The following is a 24,175-nucleotide window of genomic DNA, read 5'->3' as shown; positions in this document are numbered from 1 at the left end:
CAGATAGAAGCACGACGACCTTACGGCATGATCATACTTGCTCTTGCTGGTTAAAATTGATAACGACAGTAGCGCGACAACAGACAAATCAGCGATGATATAGCCAAAATATGTAATACTGAACACGTAAGTCGCCAAATGTAGGCGGCCATGACCTTCCTTAATCACGGAACACATTTTTACAATAAGTTCAAGTCAGGCCACCGAGATAAGACAACGGAAAGAAACCCAGTCCTCAGTGTGGCACGATCTTCATACTCATAGCCAAGATGGCTTTAAAAAATTGTAGGGGTGAACCGCGACTGACTTCGTAGATAGCGACCTGGCCATGCTCGGTGATTCTGCGTGCTGAATTAGTTGGTCATTTCTCCACTTCGGCCTGTCGTCGTTGTTCTCGCTTCTTTTTCTAGATCCGTTGAGCTCAGTCTTTGCCTATTGACGCTGGGGGAAGTGCCCACCTTCTGTTGCCTGAACGCTGGGCTTAAATACGAGTTCTTCTGTTTTCTTTTAACGCGATATCGTTAGTCAGCTATGGCTGGGGAAAGTGCACACCGAGTTGGCGCGCACCCAACGCGCACCCACAGAGATATCCTCCCCAAAAAGCGCCCACAGCAGCGTTGTTAACGAGTTGCATAGGGTTCCACGCATTCTATATATCACGCGTACCACAGAGAATAAAACACAAGAATTATTCAGCGTGTTTTGTTTCATAGCTTGAATCAGAAAAATAGGAGGAAGCACTTAGTGCACAGTGTTTTATAGTGCATCAGAAAAAAGAGGAAGATACACTCGGCGCGCGGTCAATTTCATAGCACGAGTATTAGAAAGAATACAAAAAGAGCACGCAGTCGTGGTTGGACTTCAACTTCTGTGGAGGCAGTGTCCCAGCAGCATGGATAGTGATTTCTGTAAAAAGCAGTTGCAGTGCGTCTGATGTCGAGATTGTAGGCTACAGTCGACATCGACAGAAGGCCCGGAGACGAACCCAGCCAGAAGAAACGGTTTCGCGAAAAATATGCTGAAAGATTCTGGGCAACTTTTTTTCATCGCACTGTCGGGGAAAGACCGTACGCGATGACATTTGTTACCTACAGCTGAGTACGGCCGGAAGCCGCATGGTAAGGACGTTTTTTTTTTCACCAGGTTCCCACCGCTCAGGTACGGAGGCAGTGGCTGGCGCGAAGTTGCTAGCGCTATCGGACAGCCAATAGCGCGAACAAGACGTCGCCAAGTCGCGTGACCACGTGAAATAAATAGGCGCACCATCGGTCTGCAGTTGGCACCTGCGTGCAGCGGGACGTAACAATTTTTTGTGCATTCCCAAACATCAAAGCAGATTTTCTATTCCAGCGACATTTGGGGAATGCAACTTTGGTCTGCACCAACGATCACTCGTGCTGCCAATATATTAAGTTTCCCAGAGCATCTGCGGCTGGAAAATGTAATGTATTGCTCCATATGCGCAGGGTGGAGACTTTCGAAAGTCCATCGTCCTACAGCGGAAATCCAACGAATGAAGAAGATAATTAAAGATGGAGCGGCAAGCTCAAGACGAGCACAACGAAGAAGACGTCGTCTTATCCTAGTTATTATGTCGTGAGCTTCCGCTTCGCCTTTGTCTTATTTAATCATGAATTACCAATATCCAAGTTTTTCTGAGCACAACAAATGACACAGTTACCACAACGATGAGATTTGCGAAAATATAACAGGAGACTTCGTTTTTTTTTTCCCTCAAATAAAGGGTAACAATTACCTTTTTCTTTGCTCAATCCTGTCATAATTGAAAGCCACGGTATAAAGTGTGCCCTGCGTAAGAATTTCTCTTCATTCCTGGCGCGATATTACATCTAAAACCAGGGTGCTTCGCGAACCGGAACCCAACCAAACCAACAACCGGAACCGAACCGCTATTTTTTTCCGAAGCTGAACCCGAATCCAAACTGTTTTTTGGACACGCTGAACCCGAACCGGAACTGAACTGAAAGATATCGGTTACCGTTTCACGACAAAACGGTTCGATCTTCCGCTGTTAATTGCGCAGTCAGTGCTATTCGGGACTTTTCTCATCCACGCACCATCAGCTGCGTATCCTCTCACGCACTTGCTCTTCAGATCGGTCGCAATATAAGGAAGGGGGTGCGCACTAATGCCGCAATGGTATGTTGCTGCTGGTAGGGCGAACAGAGAAGCCTGAACAAATGAAATGTCACGCTTTCAGCAGCTTGCAGGCGACATAAAATATCGTGTTTGCCCTTCCCTCGCTGAGACTGGGCAGGGACAATCTTGCCGCAAGATTGCTGCACTGTGGAACGGCGAAGGCCCACGCTCGAAATGTGCAATACCTGTTGCATTTCATAATTTGCCTAAATAGGTCGCCCACCAGGACAGTGTAAACACTCGATAAGTGTGACTCGCAGGAGTGCCCAAGCGGCCAAGCCGCTGGCTGCGGACCACAACGATGCGGTTTCGATCGGCGCCTCGGCTGCCGTTTTTATGATGTCGAGGAAAAACTAGAACGTCTGTGTGTCGAGATTGCGGCGTTCGTTAAAGATTCCCACGTCGAGTAAATTACTCTTCCGTCGTGCGAAATGCGGTGTGCCTCATAGCACAGGAGTATACCTTCGGGGCATCAAACGCGCTAATATTTTTTTTTTGACAAGAGTGTTTCCACAGGAAAGAAAAACAAAAAAAGGACTGTCACGTGATTTTAAACTTCCAAGCCATCCAATAAGTAAAAATTTCCCCGCATTTCCCCGAGGGGAAGAATGTGAAAGTGCGAATGCACGAGTTGAATTTGCGCGGATCGGTAATGTTCGCGAAAGAGAGATCACACACACACACACACAACTACAAAGAAAGAAAGATGCATTTATTCACAGACACCTATTTGTGTTGTCGTTGTACTTGATTGCTAGAGCGGATCTCAGCTTTGAAATTTCGTGTCAGTACTCCTTTAAGCGGGTGCATTAGCCCTTCTCACGCCCGATTCCTGGCCAATCCCCCACGTGGGTATGTGCCATGTCAGCGGCCAGGCAGCGCGCGCCCGTCTCCCCCCGTTGCCAAGGAAGACGAGGAGATTCCTGGCCAATCCCCCACGTGGGTATGTGCCATCTCCCCCCGTTGCCAAGGAAGACGAGGAGCGCGCGCACCCGCAGCTGTTGCTATGTGGACGGACGGCGGTCAACGGAATTCAGGGTCGCTTATAAAGTGCATTCGCACTTAAAAACACAAAAAGGTAGCCTTTCCTCTAGATATCCCTTCTTTTGTCCGACCTTTGACGGCCAAACGTAACAGTGTCATTACTGTGGAGGCAGCGAGTGCCGTGGTGCCTATTGTAATCGTCAGTTTTCTAGAACGCGTAGAGCGGCCAAGTTCCCGTTTTTTAAACGGCCTGAATAACGATAATAAAACTATTACCGTATGGGCGCAGTTAAATCCTTTGCATGAACCTGTATTCTCTGACCTGGCTGAAACTGCCCATTTCTTCTTGGAAGAAAAAGCCCACTAAAGCAAATGACACATTCAGAAAGGCCGGCCCGTCCCGCACTCCCTTTTTCCCACCGCTCATCCTTTCTGCTCGTTCTGCTGGTTTGTCTCTTTCGGGGCTGGCTCGTTTTCGGAGATACACAGACTAGTGTGTCTACTCTGCTGCTACCGTTATGCTTGTTAGAAGGGGGGTGGAGGGGGGGAGGGGAGACAACGCTTTCAACCAAGTAGTGTCTTCCCGAAACAGTTCGATCTCGTGCTGCGCGCGTCAAATTACTATAAGTTAATATATTCTGTCATAAGATTCCGCAATGTAGCGTAAGGAACAATGGTGGGTGTCAGGCTTAAGGGAGATGCATTCATACTGAAGTACACATTTAGGCACAGCTATCTCAAAATGCAGTCCAGTGAACAGAGAAATAATGCAGGGACTGAGTTGAAACTAAAAGCAAACTTTTAACCAAATTTTTGACTTACACCTTAGAAGGGGACTGCTAACAAATTGTCGTAGGTTACCAAGCAATGAATTCAGAGCGAGCATTTGCGTGGCTGCTGCAAGATTTTTTGTTCGTATGCAACAACTGATAAAACAAATACGCCACTGGTTTTTAAACATGCACTCTTCTAATGTAAGGAAGTGACGCGCCGGTACTAGTCTTAACTCTGTGTTAAGCGAAGAGTGGGACGGGTGATTTCATAGAGATAATGCCGATTTCCGCAGCGGGAAAGAAAGCGGTAGATAATATAGCGGTAGGCTTTATGTAATCCCAAGGACAACATGAAGGCTGGGCAGAAAAGTGGCTGGCAATCTTCGCTGTCTGTGTTCTTTAATAGGTCGCCTAATTTCTTAAGTTCTAGTTAAAATCGAGCATGTTTTGTTGTGAGAAAGTATTTTGAATGAACCGTATTGGTATTTAGATTTTATGGTCACTTAAACGATAGAACAATTTTTTTTGCACTTCTCTAATAAGCACACTCAGCGAACCGGTTCGCGAACCTGTCCGGTACGGGATTTAGTCTAACCGGAAGTGAACAGAAAAAATATTCACCCGAACCCAAACCGTACCCGAACCGGCTCATAAAAACTGAACAGAATAAAACTGCATCAACTAAACGACACCTAATTTTCTCTGCTGCTGTGCAGTGTTTACATCAGACATATACAAAAGAGGCGCATGGAGCCTGTATGGTAGTACTATACTGTACCTACTTCTCTTGCGGCTGAATAAAGAAAGGGATAGTCGACTGAAAATTCAGGTAAATCAGTGATCAAGAAACCAACAATAGCTTGACATATACGTTGCCATACGTCGCTAAATGGAGGCGGCAAAACCCTCCCCTCAAACCACGGAACACAATTTTTAAAACATCTTGACATCCTGGCCACTAAGATAAGCCTGCGGAAAAACACTGAGCCCGCAGTGTGGCGCATCTCGATCGCCTGGGACATGCTGACTTCGAGTCGCAACAATTAGGCAGGCCACAAGACATGCAGAAACGCGGCAGAAATCGCAACCAGATTGCCAAAAAAGGAAGTTTCGTTCGGACTTCGCGGGAAGGCTAAGGAATCCGATTAAATGAACCGCGCAGCCCTCACGCGACAGTGGTTCCATTTGCAGGACGTTGGTCCAGCCGCACCGGAAGTCTTGTTCCTGGGGTGTGCTGGCGCCCAGAGACGGTCAGCTTCCGCTAGGAGCTTCTGGAGTATTCCCTTGTTCCTCGGCATTGCAAAAAAAAAAAGAGAGAAGAGAAACAGAGGATGTCGGCCCCGGGCCTCAGACGAAACCTTGTCGGCTCCTCCCCCTGACTTCGACCCGGCAGCCTTCTTGCGTGTGTTCGTCCGCATGACACGGCCTTTTGGGAGGATCTCTGACCCGGCCATTCCAACTGGCTGTTCGAATTTTAGGTGCGGAGTACCTAAGCACCGCACAATGTCCGTCCGCATCCGTGCGCACAGCATTTACAATCGCAAAAAATCAACACAGGCACCGGCAGGATTCGAGCCTGTGTCTGGTAGACCAGACAGATTTAATGTCAGTCGTCTTACCCATTGAGCTACGACCGTTTTTTTCTTTATTGCCTGTTTTGTTACAAATGAACATGCGTCAACGCTGGATTAAAAACCGCCGCCCATACTTTGGTTGGCTGAAAGATTTAAAATAAACATCAAATCTTGCCAGCTCTTCCAATACACGTAACCCTTCCCGTTCAGGTTCCAGTAAACGATACACTTCAAGTACACTGGTTACACTTTGTGAGAAATACTTGCTCACCGTCATAGCATTCACATCACAGTGGCGCACGGCCATACGGGAGCGCCAAATTGCGTGCAACCCTAGGATCATTATCATGTCGTACGGCACTTCATCCTTTTCCGCTGCCAAGAAACGTATCCCATGCGGTGTTACAGGCCATGGCCACCGCCTGCCCCATACAATGAACGATACAGAGGTACTGAAAAGAGCATTTCGTTCAAGTTTTTCGTTAATGTTTTCCTCGATACATTCGCCAAATACTCTATGGTAAATCTAACGGACAGAAATTTAAAAGATTGCACCACTTCTTTCCAGAAGCCCTTAACGACATATTTTTCGTTGCTTGTTGACACAATAAAGCCTGGAATTACGTTTGATAGTGTAGTTTGTACGCAAGTCCTCAGGAATGGATGTTTTACATACCGCAATAGCAAAAAACGGTTCACAATCTGCCTTACGAAAACATGGGCCAATCCAACACCGCCTTGCCTTACAGGCCGAAAAAGATTACTTCGGCTCATGCGTTCACACGTATAACACCAAATAAACACAGCAAAAACACGATGTATCTTTTGCACTTGCGTTCGGGAACAGCTGTATCGCTTCCAGCACACCACAGTTTCGCGAGAAGAAAGGATTACACACTGCGGCGCGCGCAAATACAGATAGCGCGCGCCCTTCCCACTTTGACACTTTCTCGCGCACTTTTTCTGTTTCCGCTTCCCAGTGCTCGTTGCTACTCGCATAGCTGTCCAACGGTACTCCTAGATACCGCGTCGGCATCACCGTCCAGCTGACATTTGCAAAAACCCGCGGCGTTGACTCCCACCCACCATGCCAAAAACCTTCACATTTTGTCCAGTTCACTGCACTTGCTGTTACCCCACAAAACTGTTAAGAGACATTGATCGCTTCTGTGATACTTTGCTTATCTTCACAAAGAAGCGCCACATCACCTGCATACGTTAACAACTTCACTTCGCTTGAGTGAAGATGAAACCCAGTTATTTCAGCATCGTTGATAACTTTCAAACAGTAAGGCTCAAAGAAAATACAAAAAAGTAGGGGTGAAGCCGGACACCCTTGTCGGACAGAAGACAACACTGGGATACTTTCTGTCACTTCCTTATTAATTACCAACTGCGTGAGGCGTTCACGATAGGCCATACGCACTCCTATGACCACACTTCCAACATTTATATGTTCCAAAATACAAAACAATATACCATGGCACACTCTGTCGAACGCTTTCTCATAGTCGATTTGAAGCATAGCAACTTTGCGACCATACAGATCGCAACTTTCCAGTACTGTGCGGGCTGCATGAATATTTGTAGTTATGCTCCTACCCTTGATTCCGCACGTCTGGTGCGGTCCAACAACACTTGTAATAACTCTTTGTAATCTTTGTGCTATGACTTTCATGAGTATCTTGTAGTCAGTGTTAGCTAGCGTTATGGGACGACAACCAGTGACCGACTGCCTTTTACGGCAATCGTCAGTTTTCGGTATTAGCACAGTCTGCGTACGTGAGAACGATGGAGGCAAAACACCAGTGTCGTACGCCTCGGCAAATACACGAAAAAGGAAAGGTGCTACGCTGTCAGTAAAATGCTTATAAAATTCTGCGCTCAGTCCATCGGGGCCTGGTGTTTTACTCTTTTTTAAATCTGAAATTGCCTCTTCGATTTCTCTCAATGACACGGGCTCTTCTAATTCTTGTCTAACATCAACCTCTAAACGAGGCATTAGTGAAAGGAAATCGTCTTTAAATTCCTGAATTCTCGGGGACGCGGGGCTGAAAAGCTCGGTATAATGCTCAACGAATGCCCGCTTTATTACCTCCCGCTCATGGGTCAGCTCTCCTTGCCACACAATTGCGTATTTCTTTTCGTCACTTAAAACCCTTTTAGTACGCGTTTCCCACGCCAGAAACCTTTCTCCCCTCGCCCTCACCGTTGCTCCTTGAAATCGCTCTTTATCTAGAGCTTCGAGCTTGCTTTTTATCAGTGCTATGTCTTCAATAAACACACCCGGCCTTTCACACTCAAGGATTAGTAGTTGCCTCAGATTATTTCGAAGCTTAGTTTCTTCTTCTCTTTCTAAACGAGTCCCTCTCTATCGCACACATTTTGCTTTCTTGCTTAAACAGCTCCTATCTTCTGCCCCAGCTTTCTTTTTCCAGCCTTGTGTTCCTGTCAGAACTTTCTCTCACCGCCTCAGTAAACTTCTCATCTTAATATTTTCGCATTGAACTTCCATAAATTCCAGTCAAACTTGTTATAACCTTCTCTCCTCCCTCCCAATAAAAAAGAGACCAGACAATGGTCGCTGAAAGCAACATAATCAACCGCGTAGTTTTTACACGACGGCGCTAATCCACGGGAAACGTAAATTCTGTCCAGCCGGGCATGGCTGGCTCCCTGGAAATGCGTGCACCGCAGGGCGTCTGCCTTTGCTGCGCAGTGAGCCACATCTGCTAAATCATGCTCATCCCGTATGTTATGAACTAGTTGCGCTCCGCGTTAAGTCATGCTCTGTCTTCTCGCGCGCAGACGCAGTTAAAATCGCCGAGCAGAACAACGTTGTCTTTGTTCTGCAATTTGCTCGCTATCGTTTCAAAAAACGCTTTTATTTCATTCACCTTATTCGGGGCGTACATGCATATAACAAAAAACTGGATCCCACAATAAGACATTTCACACGTCACTTGACGACCAGATTCACAAGAATAAATTTTCCCTATTTCAATTCCTACTGCATTCTTAACCAACAAACAACAGCCACCAGACGTCCCGAGCGCATGGCTAACACAGACACTATACCGGTTTGCGAACGGACGCACCATTAAATCGGTTCGCTCTTCACTCTCACTTTTTGTTTCGTGCACAGCCAGGATGTCTACTTCTTTTTCATTTAGTAACCTACTAAGTTGGTATTGCTTGCGCCTTTCCGCAAGGCCTCGTGCTCTCAAAGTTGCAATACTCAATGGTTTTTTGAAGACTGTCATTTAAAATTGTAAGTGAAGAGCAAAACGAGAGAAGAAGAAACACAAAAGTTGCCTTTCGACATCTCACTCAGGTCGTTTTCCTGTTGCTGGAGTCGCCTCCGTCTTCGCATACAAATCCAAGCGCTCCGTGGTGGTGGATCCTTTCGTCTTTGCCGGTTCCCTCTGCCACCTCCCCCCGACTGCCTCTCTCCGCCACTGTCCGACCGCTTACACCACATACATCCCTGCTGGCGTCGTGCACGCCCACTCCCCGTCCGCCTTTCGTCGTGCTGAACCCTCGGCCTCGTTTTGGTCGAAGGCCGCCGGACTTGTGTGGTCGCCTTCAGTGGTGGCTCCTCGGAACTCGCAGAACCTGCGCTCTGCGTGTTGTCGCTGGTGAGCTCCCAAGACCGCTTGCTCGTAGCCGCACCCGAACCTGTCGCCCCCTCATCTTCCATGTCCTCGCTCTCCACTGTCTCGTCCCTTGACTGCTCGATCGTCGTCCTTCATTTCCGCCTCCTCCAACGCATTTGTTGTTTCGTCCATCTTCTCATTGGGAGGCACTATCTTAGCATCACTGCCGTCTTCCGCCGGGGAAGTAGCTGGCTCGGGGGGCGTTACCTTCTTCGCCTGATCGTTGTCCCCACCCCTTGCGGCATCCTCAGCCTCGGCTTCGTCCATGACGAACGACGCCGTCGCCGTGTCCTGCGGTGAGCCGGTTACATTAGCGTAGGAAGGCACACACTGACTCTCGTCGTGGCCGAAGCGACGACAAAGAGCGCAGCGTGGCACTCTACACTCTCGCCTGATGTGTCCGCTCCGATGGCAACGCAGGCAGAGGGGCGCTCGCCCGGGCACGACGACCAGGGCTTGCTCTCCGCCGACCCGTACTTGTTGCGGTTACCTTTCCGTAAGGCCCTAGGGCGGCCCGAACTTCGTCGTCGGGGGCGTGGTGGAGCACTCAGTGGTCCTTTAAGCGCACCTCCTGGTTCCTCGTGTCGATGACGACGCACCGACGGTCCTTCACTAGTAGTTCCCCGGCGGCCACCAACTTTTAAGTGCGAATGCAAGCGAGCCTGAATCGTCCGCCGCCGTCGTCCGCATAGCAACAGCTGCGGGTGCGCGCGCTCCTCGTCTTCCCTAGCAACGTGGGGAGATGGGCGCGCGCTGCCTGGCCGCGTCCCCATGGCTCATTCTTGTTGTTGTTCCTGCTGACATGGCACATACCCACGTGGGGGATTGGCCAGGAATCGGGCGTGAGAAGGGCTAATGCACCCGCTTAAAGGAGTACTGACACGAAATTTCAAAGCTGAGATAACTATGTAAAACGCTTCCTTTTTATCAGGAGATATCTCTCAGCAAGTTTTAACAGCAACCGTTCAGCGAAACATATTTAAAATCTATTTTAATCTTCGCCCGCACGAGAAAGCCCAGAGCGGGTCGACGTGACATCATCTGCTACGTGCCCCAAACTGCCGACGTCGGGGCTCCCGTGACGAAGCCGAACCGCGCAAATTCAACTCGTGCATTCGCACTTTCACATTCTTCCCCTCGGGGAAATGCGGGGAATTTTTTTCTCAACTTTCGCACATGGTTCATCTGATATGCGCCCAACGAGATAACCTCGAGGAGCAAAGCCAAACGAACCAGCGTATCACGGAAATCTTCAACCTTGCAGTCTTCCTTTGACGGCTGCGCGCAAAAAAATTGTGTTGAGGGCAGATGATCCAGATGGTAGATGAGGCAGCATAACTTGATAATCCTGGGTATCGTTTGAAGAAACAGCAGACCTGTTACCGCGGGCCGAAGGGCCCGCCAAAACCGCTCCTTGGGCGGAGCCTGACATTCTGCGACCGCTCCGTTCGGAAGCCGGAAGTAGAATCTTGAGCTACGACCGTGAGTTAGCACCCGAGAGTCAAACGGCTTACTCCCTTAGGACCTTAGGAGTACCTTAGGACCTCCCAATGTACGTCCGCGTCCATCCGTGCGCACACCACCAACAAACGAAAATCAAGCGGAATTCGATTTGAGCCGTGAGTTGCAGTTTCATTTAGGGAATACACAAGGTGCAATTCACGGCTCAAATCGAATGACGGTCGGGGAGCAAATCGGATGTCACTCGGGGGGCAACTTGGATGTCGCCCGTACGCCGCACCGTCGCCATCGTCCACGGAGTGGAGATGTGGCCATTTTTTCTTCATGGTCGAGTACAAAGTGCCGCTTCAATTCTGGCAAGCGTGCTTGGGTATTCCAGCCGACGAGTCGTGGAGGGTCTCTGCCATTGGCGAATGCCCGTGTATTGTTTCGTCGTGTCTATTGACCTATAGAGAGCAATTTATTTGGTGTTTTATTTAATTTTCACATTGCTTAACTTTCCGGTTTCAAAATAATTTCTTTTTTGCTATTGTTAAATTGTGGGAAATATACTTGTTTGCACCTCTACCTCTTTTCCTAATAAAATAAATTAGAACATTAATAATGGATGTCATTAAAATTATACCAATTAAAATAATAATGTAAGTAAATAAACATGTCAAATGTCGTGAAAAAAATCAGCACAACATACAAAGACGACAATACTTACCCCCCTCCTCTCCCAAAAACGTTTCGGAGTCCCTGCACACGTGGTTAATGGGCAGGGCCAGGCGCGACGAGAGGAGCCGGTGAGTTCCGGTGTAGGAGCGGCGCAGCCCTCCCATGTGTATACGGAATGTGGGGTGCGAAAAAGTGCGGATTTAGAAAGTGGTGTGATCCCCTTGCGTGAGGACATGTAGAGCAGGCGTGCTTCACGTCGGATAGGTGTCGCACACCTTCACGGTTCGAGTCCCAATGTGGTGAGAATGCGAGGAAGGGAGAGTGTGCCTGGCGTGTAAGGTCAGACGTGGCAGGGGAAATGTTGCAGCGGGAAAGGCGGAGGCCAGTCATGCCTCTGAACCTTGCCATGAACGCCACGTTCTTAAACGCTGTAATTCTAAGGCCAAGGTTGAGTCCGCTCGGAGTGTGCATGAGTACGGAGTTGGTAGCCAAGCCGAGGAGGCTCCATTTCTGTCTGTACGTATGGTAATATGGTTGGTGAATGGCGGTTGCAAAATGTTTGGATCGGTGTAACAAACGCCTGTCCGGGGTGCTACAATACTTGTTGGCGCGTCCGCCATTACGGCTTTCTTCCGGGGTGCTTATTTCATGAAGCTTCTTTCTCGTCTTTAAAGGGACCATGCGGACAATTAATTTTATTTATTTATTTATTTATTTATTTATTTATTTATTTATTTATTTATTTATTTATTTATTTATTTATTTATTTATTTATTTATTTATTTATTTATTTATTTATTTATTTATTTATTTATTTATTTATTTATTTATTTATTTATTTATTTATTTATTTATTTATTTATTTATTTATTTATTTATTTATTTATTTATTTATTTATTTATTTATTTATTTATTTATTTATTTATTTATTTATTTATTTATTTATTTATTTATTTATTTATTTATTTATTTATTTATTTATTTATTTATTTATTTATTTATTTATTTATTGCAGCACCTAGAGCGCCCATTTGGGCATTGCAGTAGGGGGACAAAGACAAAACTTGATGCATGGTATGAATACCGATAACAAACGAGTAAGCACGTTCAGCGTATACAGTGCGTACAGATTTCTGCGAACACGGGAAAAACAAGGCATGAAAAAGTGAATAGAGTAAACAGAAGTTTACATCTTTCGTTTGAACAAAAAACGTGATGAAGCATTTTGAAATGAGGGTGGCGGGGTGGAGACTATATATTCTGGTAGGTTATTTATTCGTGTATGGTTTCTGGGAAAAACGAGTTTTTCAAGGTATATATACGATATCGGTATTCGCGAACTTTGATTGATTGATTGTTGGGTTTAACGCGCCGACGCAACGCAGGCGATGAGGCGCGCCGTAGTGGAGGGCTCCGGGTTAATTTTGACCACCTGGGCATCTTTATCGTGCGCCGAAATCTCGTACACACGGGCGTTTTTGCTTTTCGCCCCCATCAGAAAAGCGGCCGCCGCGGCCGGGAATCGCACCCGTGACCTCGTGCTCAGCAGCGCAACGCCTTAGCCACTGAGCCACCGCGGCGGGTTCGCGAACTTTGCGAGATTGATCTAGGCGAGAGCATGCATAATTGGGATTTTTAATGTACATTGTCTCTAATAAAACCAGTGGCACCAATATAAGTATTATGAAATAGATTTAATCTTAAGAATCTGCGTCTGTCCTGCAGGAGAGGCCTACCCAAATTTTTGCGAATGCACACACAGCGATTTGTGAAATCATAGTTACCAGATACAAATCGCGCGGCTCGTTTCTGTACCCTTTCTAGCACAATAGTACTGTTGCGACCGGGAGGGCGCACCCGAGCCGAGCTCCGTCGCCTCCGACATACGTGTGGTAGCGTGGTGTGAAGAGCGGCCAGCCGCTGTTGCAGCCGTGAAGAAGTCCAGAAGCCGTAGGCTAACGTAACTGTTTACTTCATAGCGAGAGATGAGCCGAAGCCGAAAAACAATGCCCCGACGGGCGAGGTAACAGTACAGGACTCGAGCAGAGTGACAGCATGGATTCACTGCTCAAACAGGAATGGCGCTTGCGAGGGTTGTATTTATACCCAAAAGCGTCAACGGTCAAAACAGCGTTCCCTCTATTTTGTGCAGACGCCACAGACGTCACAGACACACAGAACGCTCTTTCCAGAGTTCGTGAGCAGTCGGTAGCATCGGCGCACGTTGAGTCTGAGAGAGGGGAGAGAGGAGGACTCCGCTGCGATCGCGAGGCCTCTGTGTCCTTGGGGAGCGTCTCGACGTGAAAGTATGAGTCACCGACACGGTGGGGCTTGCTCGAAAGGCGCACGTAGTGGCTTCGCCGCACAGCCGAGGAGTGATGAGACGAAGCCCAGCGACGGGCTCAGTAGTAACAGTACATATCTTCGTTTCTGGATTCCAAGCCACACGACCGTACTCTGAAATCGAAGGAACATTAGAAAAATAAAGCGTTTCCTTTAGTTTTGGTGGGACCTGTTTAAAGTTACATCTTCCGGCTCGCTTTGGCGCGCACGTATTCAATGTGGTCATTACAGGAAAGGTTGCTCGTAAAGAAAACGTATCTCGATACAACATCCAAAAGATTGCCTCCCATGAAGTAATTCGTATCCAGAACGTTCCTTTTGTTTCTGAAGCGAACGGTATTACATTTTAAAAATTTGAGTGTCATGTTCCGTGTGGTGCACCGTGATAGCACAGCATTTAGATCATTTTGTAGTTCAGCAGTATCGCGAGCAGACGTCCCGATATATGCAGCAGTCATATAGTTTTCTTCTTTTCTTGGATTGTGTCTGTCTCTTTCTGTTACGTGACACAGCTGTCTGTATACCCTATGTACCACTCCTGCTTGGACCGAGAAGGTCTGCACTGGGCAGTATACTCCAATAAATAAATAAAATTAACGTCATCTGCATGCATGCGCATGCGACTGGATACTCGCTGGCTTTTGTCATTTATAAATATAAAAAAATGTGCGCCAATCCACTTTGTGAAGGTCGTTGGAAAGCGAAGCTGTAAACGACACCCACAACGATTACCCGTGCAGCGTCCCTTGAATTCACACACGTCGCTCTACAAGAGTGAAACCAGCTACAATTGAAATGCACTTAACACACCCTTTATTACTTAAAGGTTAAATCAATGCATGATTCATGAACGGGGGTTGGTTGAGTTGTATAGGTGAAGCACATGAGTGGAAACTTCTTATAAAACTAAAGGAAGCTCGAACCCGGTGTTAGACGATCTCACGTCTCCCCTGTCTCTGCCGCCGCCGACGGAGGTGACGAGATCGGCGGCAGAGACGGAGGAGAAGTGCGATGCCACGCGTTAATGCGAGCTTCCTTTACTTTTTATAGCTCCTAGCGCATGCGAAAGGCACGCACACGATCGCTATACGTGCCTTTGGCGGAGCGCACAGCGGCGCGAGATGTCGCGTGATGCTATCACGTGCCATTCACCAAGGATGCAAGTAATCCCACTGATGTGCTCGGTGAGAGCACCGTCCGTCTCCCCCATCTCCGCGTGGGCTCGTAGCTGAATCGGTAAGACAACGGGCTCTCGCTCCGTTTGTCTGTTCGTTCCAGGTTCGATTCCTGCCGGTGCCACTAACTTCTTTTATTTATTCCTGGGAGTTTTCCGTTGACACCAACGGTCCCGACAGAACCCTTGGGGAGGGGAGAGGTAAAAAGCTTAGCTTTAAAAAGATGGGGCCCCAGAACAGATTCCTTGGGAACCCCTGATAACATGTCGACTTCAGCTGAATTCACTACCTGGAGAACAACCCGCTGTTTTCTACCAAGATACGCTTCAAGCCACTTCAGCAAAGAGGGAGGGAAAGACCACTCTCGACATGTCGTAGACGCTCTAGTCACGGGGGGGGGGGTAAAAAGAAGGTCCCTTTTATCCGGAGTAGTCCGAGTGACGCTGGCTACCACCCCCAAGCGCAGGGAACAAATACCTTAACATAAATACGCGAGAAAGTGGAGGGGAGGACAGCCCCGCTGGTAGCGTAGTGGTCCTCGCACCAGACGCGTAGTGGTCCTCGCACCAGACGCGTATTCTGGAGGCCGTGGGTTCGGATCCCACCCAGCGGGAATTTTTTCTCCGCTTTCTTTCTGTCTTTCCAAATTCTTTATCTGTTTCAATGACCTACCACATCCTCCCCTTTGCTTTCCGAGGTTTTCTTGACTGCCAACCCTTATTTCTGTCTTATTTTCAAACCAGCCCCTCATTTCCTATTCCGATTCACCACACACACACACACACACACACACACACACACACACGCACACACACACACATATATATATATATATATATATTGTAGCAATGATTATGGACGCGATTGATGTAATTACCACAGGCGTTCATGCAAGGACAATTCCCCGTTGGGGATATACAGCTGGTGCACGCCCGACGACGAGAAGGCAGAAGCACCGCTTGGCACACGGGCCGATCGAGTATCGCGTCGGAAATTACTAAGCTTCTTCAGCAGTGAAATCACAATAAGACTTGGCCAATCCCCCAGAGTGGGTACGCGCCATTCTCGTTCCGGATCCAACCAACCAACCAAATTTAATGCGTTCAGCATTAGCTTCGATACCAACTCAAGAAATTGACGCTCGTACCAAGGAGCTTGTATCAGTAATCCAGGATTCAGCCACTCGAGCTAAATTTACGATTTCTTCGGTTAAAGGGAAGCCAAGCAGTTCTTGGTGGAATGAGGAATGTACGAGGGATTTCCGTCGAAGAAAAGCAGCGTGGAAAAAATTACAGTATAACCAGTGTCCCGAAAATTGGAGCAATTTTAAGTATTTTCGCGCTGTGTTCAAACGTACTGTTGCACGGGCAAAAGAGATATATAACACAAGCCGCTTCTCTTTCCTCTCGAAAACTAGTAATAGGCGTGCGCTCTTCTCATTCTTGCGGATTAGAAAAAACGGCCACAGCTCACCAAACCTTGATTCCTTCATGCACATGCCAACAGCCTTAAAAATTCTTCTTGATCAGTTGGCTGTAGGACTGCAGGCTCGTTTCACTTCCCGCTACCCGGTACTGGCCCCACCGGCCGATGGCTCCCCTGTCCTGGGCCCGGCTCCTCTTAACTTTGAAGAGGTTACGAAGGGAGAGTTATACGATGTGTTACAGCGTGTACCCGATGCAGCACCAGGCCCAGATGGTATTACTGTCCCAATGATAAAGCTGATGTTTACGGAGTCGCCTGAAGACCTCCTGCATATTGTGAACCACTCTCTGCGCGCTTCCTGGGTGCCTCTCGATTGGCGTCTGTCGAAAGTTGTCCCCTTGCCTAAAAAACCTGGGTTAGGTCTTTCATTGGATAACATTAGGCCGATAAGCTTAACGTCTAATCTTGTAAAAATTGAGTGGGTTTTATTGGCCAAAATCTAAAAGTTTTTAAATAGTGCTAGCATTTTGAGTCCTCGACAGGTGGGCTTCAGGCCAGGCTGCTCGATATGGTCGGCGCACATAGACCTAGAGAGCCGCCTTCATCTGGCTCGTCGTTCCAAAGAGGCAGCAGCGCTTGTGACATTGGATGTGGCCAGGCTTATGATTGCGTGGAACATGGCATACTTTTAGAAAAGATGTATCGATTATGTTTTCCCGAATATATTACTTCGTGGGTTAGGATGTTTTTAACCGGTCGCAAATTCTTTATTGCTCAGAGCGGCGTTACCTCCTCACATTACAATCAAACGCGAGGCTTACCTCAAGGATCCGTTCTTTCTCCGGTTTTATTTAATGTCTTACTCAGCGAGGTTCCCGTTATTGCGGGCGTACAGTCGTACTTGTATGCTGACGATCTGGCGTTTTTTAGCTCTTCAAGCAATGTACATGTCTTGTTTCAGTTACTGCAGCTTTATATGTCGACCTTAGAGTCATGGCTGGATGGCCTCTACCTATCCTTAAATGTCGAAAAGTGTGCACTCTTGGCATTCCCAGTGAAAGACCCAGTTTCGATTGATCTGACACACAGACAGAAATCAATACCGCAGGTTACCTCTCTGAAATATTTAGGAGTGTTGTATGAGAGCACTCTGAATTGGCGTCCTCATATTGACTTCATTGCGGTGAAAGGGGGGAGAGCGGTTTCCGTGTTGAATAGATATTGTAATAAGAAATCGGGTATGCGCAGAGACGTCCTCCTTATGCTCTATCGCATGTACGTGCGCCATATTCTGGAATTCGGCTGTATCCTTTTTTCTAGTTATCCGTTCTACAAGCTCCGACCATTTATTACATTAGAAAGGCTAGCTTTGCGATTGTGTTTGGGATTGCCAAGGTACGTCCCATTCGGGTATTGTACTGGGAGGCTCGAATCCTTCCTCTGATATCTCGTTTCAAGGTGTTGACAGTAGAAGCATACCTTCGTGCAATGGAATTGCCTATATCACGATCACAAATGGTTTTTGTACACTCCCCAGCGTCCTTTTTTGCCCAATCATGGCCCATGTACAAGCGTCCACAGGTAGTGTTCGTCCAGTCCTTGCTGGCCCCTTTAAATATCAACATATTAACTGTACCTACGTTTGACTATCGCACTGCGATGGTGGACATTGACTTCGTCAACATTTTTCCCTCCAATAACAAATGCTTGCCGGAGAGAACGATATCTGGCCTTTTAGAAAACTACCTAGAAGAGTTCCCGACACATGTGGATATAACCACAGATGCTTCTGTTCGAGACAAAAAGGCTGGTGTAGGTATCTTTACACCTGCGCTTGACTGGGCATTTCCTCTTGGTCTTCCAAATTTTGAGCCGATTTGTTTAGTCATTCGCTCACACGTTTTAGATTTTCACGTGTACCAAGACATATCGTCGCAGCTAACGCGCGGTGACCCGGTCGTTTCTCTTCTTGCGCGATCTTTCGGCGTGGTGTGAAAGGGTTAAAGTCCCACCCCACACCCTCCGCCAGCTTTTCCAGCCGTGAGCGGAGTGCAGGATTTATACGCAGGATGATAAAAAAATAAACGGCGGAAACGAAACGCAAAGAGTCAGCAGTTCCCTTCCTAAAGCGATGCCGTTGCGCAGAATATCGTAGTAGCAGAAGCCCGAAAAGAGATTTTCTTGCAGATGTTACCGAGAAGCAAGGCATCATTGGCAGTCACCTTCGCGCGGGGCGAGGAGATGGACGAAACGAGGGATCCCGTGGCGCTGGCGAAATGGCGAAGTTTTGATTTTCAGTAACTACACTAATACTCATCTACTAGAACATTTCTTTATCTGAAAATGGGAACACACACGTATCGGCAGAACTTCTTTCATGGCCCATTTAATGTTTTAAAATCGTGTTTACTTGTGCATATCTTATTTTTACCGCCCACTATTGTAGATAATTTCTCGCTGACTGTTCTTTTAGGGGCGAAGCCCCTATAGGGGCTGGGGCTGTTGGCGTCTCCTGTCATCGTCATCGTCGTAATCGTCGTCTGATGTAGTCACGGTACTAAAACACCAGGAAACTCGTTTACGCCTCGCGCTAGAACGTTGCGCGTGCTAAAAAAACACCAGACACTCGTTTACGCTTCGCGCTGGAGCACTTCGTAACGCGTAATAAAAAAACACCGGGACATTCTTTTAAGCCTCACGATAGAGATTCGTGCTTCAAAGACAAGAGACTTTTACAGCAAAACTGTATACCTCTACCCCCAACGGTTACATCTCCGTTGGCAGAAACCCCAAGGCCCCAAGAATACACTTATACACTGCATGTTTCGCTCCCCCCCCCCCGCACCCCCCCCCCCTCCTGGGTTTACGTTAGTCTAGATGGGCCGGGATTTTGAATAACTTCCTGATGTTCACCAACATACCAACTCCCCGTAACGTTCGCTGCTGCCGAAAATACCCTGCGTATCGAGTCAGGGGTCCTACATGCAGTGTCAATCTCTGGGAGCACTTTCTGTGTATGTCTCTCCCTAGCGCCGTGTATCCTTAACGGTATACGAACGGATTGTGACCCTGTCGCTGTTTAACAAGAACTTTTTTGTTGTTTTGCATTTGAAAAAAAAAATACTGTCGCAGAAAAAATAGCCCTTGCTTTGTGCAACTTAATATAGTTTCCGTAGAAAGAATGGTATTTTAATGCATTACAGAATATATCTAACGCTTAATACTTGGCCGATGTGCACACCGGCCAAGTTGAACAAGTTGAACACAAAGATGGGCACATTGGGTATCATGCTGGGCGCAAAACAAACGTGTGGGTTAATGCTGGGCCTCAGATCTTTCAGTAAACAATCAGGCAATAACGCCACAAGTTCGCTCGCACGCAGGAGAGGGAAAGCCAGCAGTGAGCGCTTTTTTATGAACACAGCTAAGACCACGAAGTCCACCCATGTATAATATATTTCGTAAAGCATAACAAAAACAAATAACAAATAAATATCTTAAAGTTTCGAAGGCCTGTGCCATGAAAAAGGAAAAACAACTTTAACCGGCTAGTTCGCTGATGGTCGGCCCATCCGGTCAAACCATGCATTGAGCATCGCGATGGCTTCGATTGTCCACTGCTCGACAGCCAGGACATCCGGGCGTCAGGATCGCCGGGACAAGGTGACAGCCGGGCCGATGTTTAAAGGCGGATTTCACGTGGTGCCTTCGAGAGCCACCCACGTGACCAATGGCCCCTGCCATTTGACGAGGCCGTACACGGAGCGCATCTGGAGAAGGACCCAGCGCTGGCGCCGACCTTGTCCAGAGGAAGACAGTCCGCCTGATGAAGCCGCGTCCGCAGAGCCGCCATCCGAACATGCTGCGCACCTGAGGGTCCGCCTTGCGCGAGTACACGCGTCTGGCTCCACGGACAGGTGCTCGTTCCCAGCCTCCTGCGAGTGACGTCATGGTACGTAAGGGTCACGTAATCGTCTGCCCCACGTTGCCTAGTTTTTCGGCTCTGTCCGAATGAAGGATCCTTCCAACTTTGTTAGGAGATGCATTTTGGTGTGGTGCAAGGCTGCGTCGCTTTCCTGCCTCGTTACCGAAATTCTTCAAAGCGGTAGCTACAAGCCTGCCCGAATTGCCCGGATTGCCGGAAGCGCGGAGGCAGAGTTGCTGCGGTGCAATGAGAGATGGTGTCACATTGCTTATTAGACCTCTTCCACATCCCTAACTTCGGGGACGTGGCTGTCAAGTTTTGTTGCTTAAAGGAGCCATGAAGACAAAGCCCAAGTTTGGTTCATTCAAAAGATTGCCTCGTTAGAATCATACTGACAACACTTTTAACGTAAACTTCGCTCAAATAAGCTATATTATTAGGAAAAAAGGGAATGGCCATGCGACCCACTAGCTCATTTCCAGCAACAGAACCTATGATGTCATACCAGACCGCTGTGCGATTGGCGGAGGTCGGCAAAAGCAAACGCAAATCAGGCAGAGCTAATAAGCTTGCCGAACGAGCTATTTGCGCCTAAATGTAATGCATATCTATTTTACAGGAGCAAGAATGGTGCGGTAAACAACAAAAGTTACGAAAATACACGTAACCATAGAAGTAGTACCGATGCGCACTGCTGTTGGTACTCGGCGCACTACGCTTGTTTTAGCTGCACAGCAGTCCGACGCTTTGGAGTTGTCTTATACGACGCTGGCCGATTGGCGTATGCGACGTTGCCTTACGTGACCCTGTTTGTCAAGCGTACCCCATGTTTCACGAAGCGATTTCTTTCTACCGTAACAAAAACAAGCCAGGTTTCAACACGGTCAAAAACAACGCAACGGCGGAGTTCTGAGTATGCTAGCGCCATCTGGGAGGTTTGACGGCATGCAAGGCTGCAGAACCGAATGGCGCAGTGGAAGGTCGTTTATATGCGCGCCGTTATGACTTCATTGTAGACGTCACCAAAACACGATTTGGCGGGAAAATCAAAACTTAAATTGATTAATTTCTCAGTGAATACGACATCATTTGCTGCCGCGCAAGCGCTGGGTACACTAATACACGAAATCTTTCAAATAAAACAAACTTGTATTTTGTCTTCATGGCTCCTGTAAGATTTTGTGGCACTAACAATACAGATTGGGGGAGGAGGCGTTGAGCGTCGAAGCTAGAGTTCCTCTATAGACCTATATGACGAACTCTAGTCGAAGCTACCTCCGGGTTATCATGGGCTTTGTTGTGGAGGGATACGGACTAATTTACGCCACGTGTTCGAGATTTCGGCGCACGTTGAAGATACCGAGGTGTCAAAATTAATCCGGAGCTTTCCACTACGGCGCGCCTCATAATCGGTGCAGTTTAGGCGAGTTGAACCTCATAATCAATCAAATCTAATTTAGACCAACTGGAAATCCTTAGCGCGTCGAAATTTCCATGCAAAAGTGTTTTTGTTTTTGCCCCCTCAGACAAACGGAAGCCATGGCCCGAATAGAGCCCGCTCCCTTTGGCTCATTTTACAAATTGGATGGCCAAGTCATGGTCTCCAATAGGCTTAATTATGTCCAGCTAACAGCTTTTGCATTCACCTTCGCCCCTATGCTTTAGCTGAGGTTAGAGAACAGAATCAGCTTCTTTTTATCAAGCAAAAACCAGAACGGTCAAGCATTGTCGCCTCATTTGCCTATTTTCTTTTCCGTCTACTTCATGTGAACAGCACATGCACTGCTAAGCTATTTCCTAGTGCATGAGCAGATATTGACCCTTTATTACAATTACATTTTAATTACGAGTAGAAATAAAAAATCCGCAGCAGGGATAGGAAAGGCAATTAACCCGGCTCCCTTCCATGCCAAAGTGAAGCTGAGAAAAAAATAATAGAAAAATGCTTCATATATGTGAAAACAAAAAACTAAATGTCCGGACATTTTTGAGCGTGTCATCATCACCATCATCAGATATTTAGTTGCATGTCCGCTTAAGCACCGCGGCTTCTGCATTGACTTTGTCCTGCAGGCGTGCAACCGTCCGGATTGCAAGCACGGTGCCTGCAGTGGATGGCGATCATATATAGGTGCAGGCAAGCGATGATGGTGGCTAGCGTGACGGGCCTTGAAAATGTGCTCGCGTATTTCAGAACCTGCGTGCACAGTTGAAGGCACTCTCATAAGCACGTGTTAAAGCTTTTAACGTGTTTAAGCTTGTAAAGCCCAAGTGACGAGGCAACACGCCGGATCATCTGAGCACAACTAGCAAAGGAAAAATCGTCTGCATCGACACTTGAGCGCGTACGTCTTCCTCGCTTACTTCGGACGATTTCGCGCCCATCGCTTCGTCCCCGAAGCGACGCGGCGGCAGGCGACGACCGTATTTTTACAGCAAAGCCGTATACCTCTACCCTTCAATGGTTTCATAGCCGTGGGAAAAAACGATCGCCGTGGGCCAAAACGCCAAGGCGCCAGGGCCTAAGACGCCGAGCGCATGCGTCAGGATCATGGCATACAGCAAAGATCTCAGAATTCGTTTACGAAACCACAAAACAAGCATCGAAACCAAGGCCCCTGCGAACAGTGAGACCCCCCCACTATGTGTTCCTGGTAAAGATTATGTTTGGAGATTATCGTTGAAGGCTAGTGTTGCGACCGGGCGGGGGCACCCGATCCGAGGTCCGTGGCCTCCGACATACGAGTGGTAGCGTGTATGATGCGAGCGGCCAGCCGCTGTTGCAGCCGTGAAGAAGTCCAGAAGCCGTAGGCTAACGTAGCTGTTTACTTCATAGCGAGAGGTGAGCGGAAGCCAAAGAACAATGCCCCAACGGGCGAGGTTACAATACAGGACTCGAGTAGAGCGACAACATCGATTCGCTGCTCTAACAGGAATGAGTTACAACGCTTGGGCAGCTCTATTTATACCCAAAAGCGATAACGGTTAAAACGCCAACAAGCTGGAACACGCAGCGAACGTCACAGACACACGCAACGCTCTTTCCAGAGTTCGTAAGTCGTTCATAGCCTCGGGCACGTTGAGTCCGAGAGAGGGGAGAGAGGAGGACTCCGTTGCGATCGACGGGGCCTCTGTGTCCTTGAAGAGCGTGGAGACGAGCCTCGCCGGCAGCCGCCGAAGTTTTGAAATGCGCAGAGAGCAAAGCGTCTGACGCGGCTTTGTCGCAACTTGTTGCCGACATGATTGCGCCTGTTTTCGAAGGCGCACGAGTGGCTTCGCCGCACAGCCGAGGAGTGATGCGGGGAAGTACTGCGGCGCTGGCCGATTCGTAACACTAGGCAGGTCAAGTGTCACTAAATAGAGCATCATCATCATCACCAGCCTATCTACGCCCACTGCAGGGCAAAGGCCTTCCCCATTAATCTCCAGTTACCCCGGTCCTGTGCTAACTGCAACCAATTTATCTCCGCAAACTTCTTGGTCTCATCTGCCCATCTAACCTTCTGCTGCCCCCTGCAACGCTTGCCTTCTCTAGGGATCCACTCTGTTACCCTTAATGACCAACGGTTATCTTGCCTTCGCATTTCATGCCCTGCCCACGTCCATTTCTTCTTAATTTCTACTACTATGTCCTTAACACGCGTTTGTTCCCTGACCCACTCCGCTCTCTTCTTGTCCCTTAATGTTACACCTATCATATTCCGCTCCATTGCCCTCTGAGCCATTCCCAATTTAAGTTGAACCCTCTTAGTGAGCCTCCAAGTTTCTGCCCCGTAGGTGAGTACCGGTAAGATGCAGCTGTCATACACTTTCTTCTTCAGGGACAATGGTAGGCTGTTATCTGAGAATGTTTGCCGTATGCACTCCACCCCATTCTTATCCTAATTATCTCTGCCTCATGGTTGGGATCCGGGGTCACAACTTGGCCTACGTAGATATATTCGCTTACTACTTCCACGGCCTCGCCACCTTTCTCAAACCGCTGTGCTGTCCCGAGGTTATTGATCATTAGTTTGGCTTTCTGCATATTATTTTCAG

The 24,175-nt window shown here is 47.9% G+C and overlaps 2 protein-coding genes across 2 annotated transcripts in view; both read right to left on the bottom strand.

Moving 5' to 3' along the window:
• Positions 1-9,852, bottom strand: part of LOC144154763 (uncharacterized) — a 90,813-nt gene extending 80,961 nt beyond the window's left edge. Inside the window, exon 1 of the mRNA XM_077685878.1 lies at positions 8,822-9,852. The gene's annotated coding sequence lies outside the window, so the exon portion shown is untranslated. The remainder of the gene's footprint in view (positions 1-8,821) is intronic.
• Positions 9,853-19,632: 9,780 nt separating this feature from the next.
• Positions 19,633-24,175, bottom strand: part of LOC144159865 (uncharacterized) — a 21,547-nt gene continuing 17,004 nt past the window's right edge. The window contains exon 5 of the mRNA XM_077691530.1: positions 19,633-20,147. Coding sequence (XP_077547656.1) covers positions 19,908-20,147 — 240 coding nt within the window. The 3' untranslated portion in view covers positions 19,633-19,907. The remainder of the gene's footprint in view (positions 20,148-24,175) is intronic.

This window comes from Haemaphysalis longicornis, unplaced genomic scaffold (assembly GCF_048455015.1).
Source record: "Haemaphysalis longicornis isolate Haplotype H1 unplaced genomic scaffold, Haemaphysalis longicornis Haplotype H1 scaffold_1, whole genome shotgun sequence".
Lineage (NCBI taxonomy): Eukaryota > Metazoa > Arthropoda > Arachnida > Ixodida > Ixodidae > Haemaphysalis > Haemaphysalis longicornis.
This window is presented reverse-complemented; position numbering and strand designations above follow the sequence as displayed.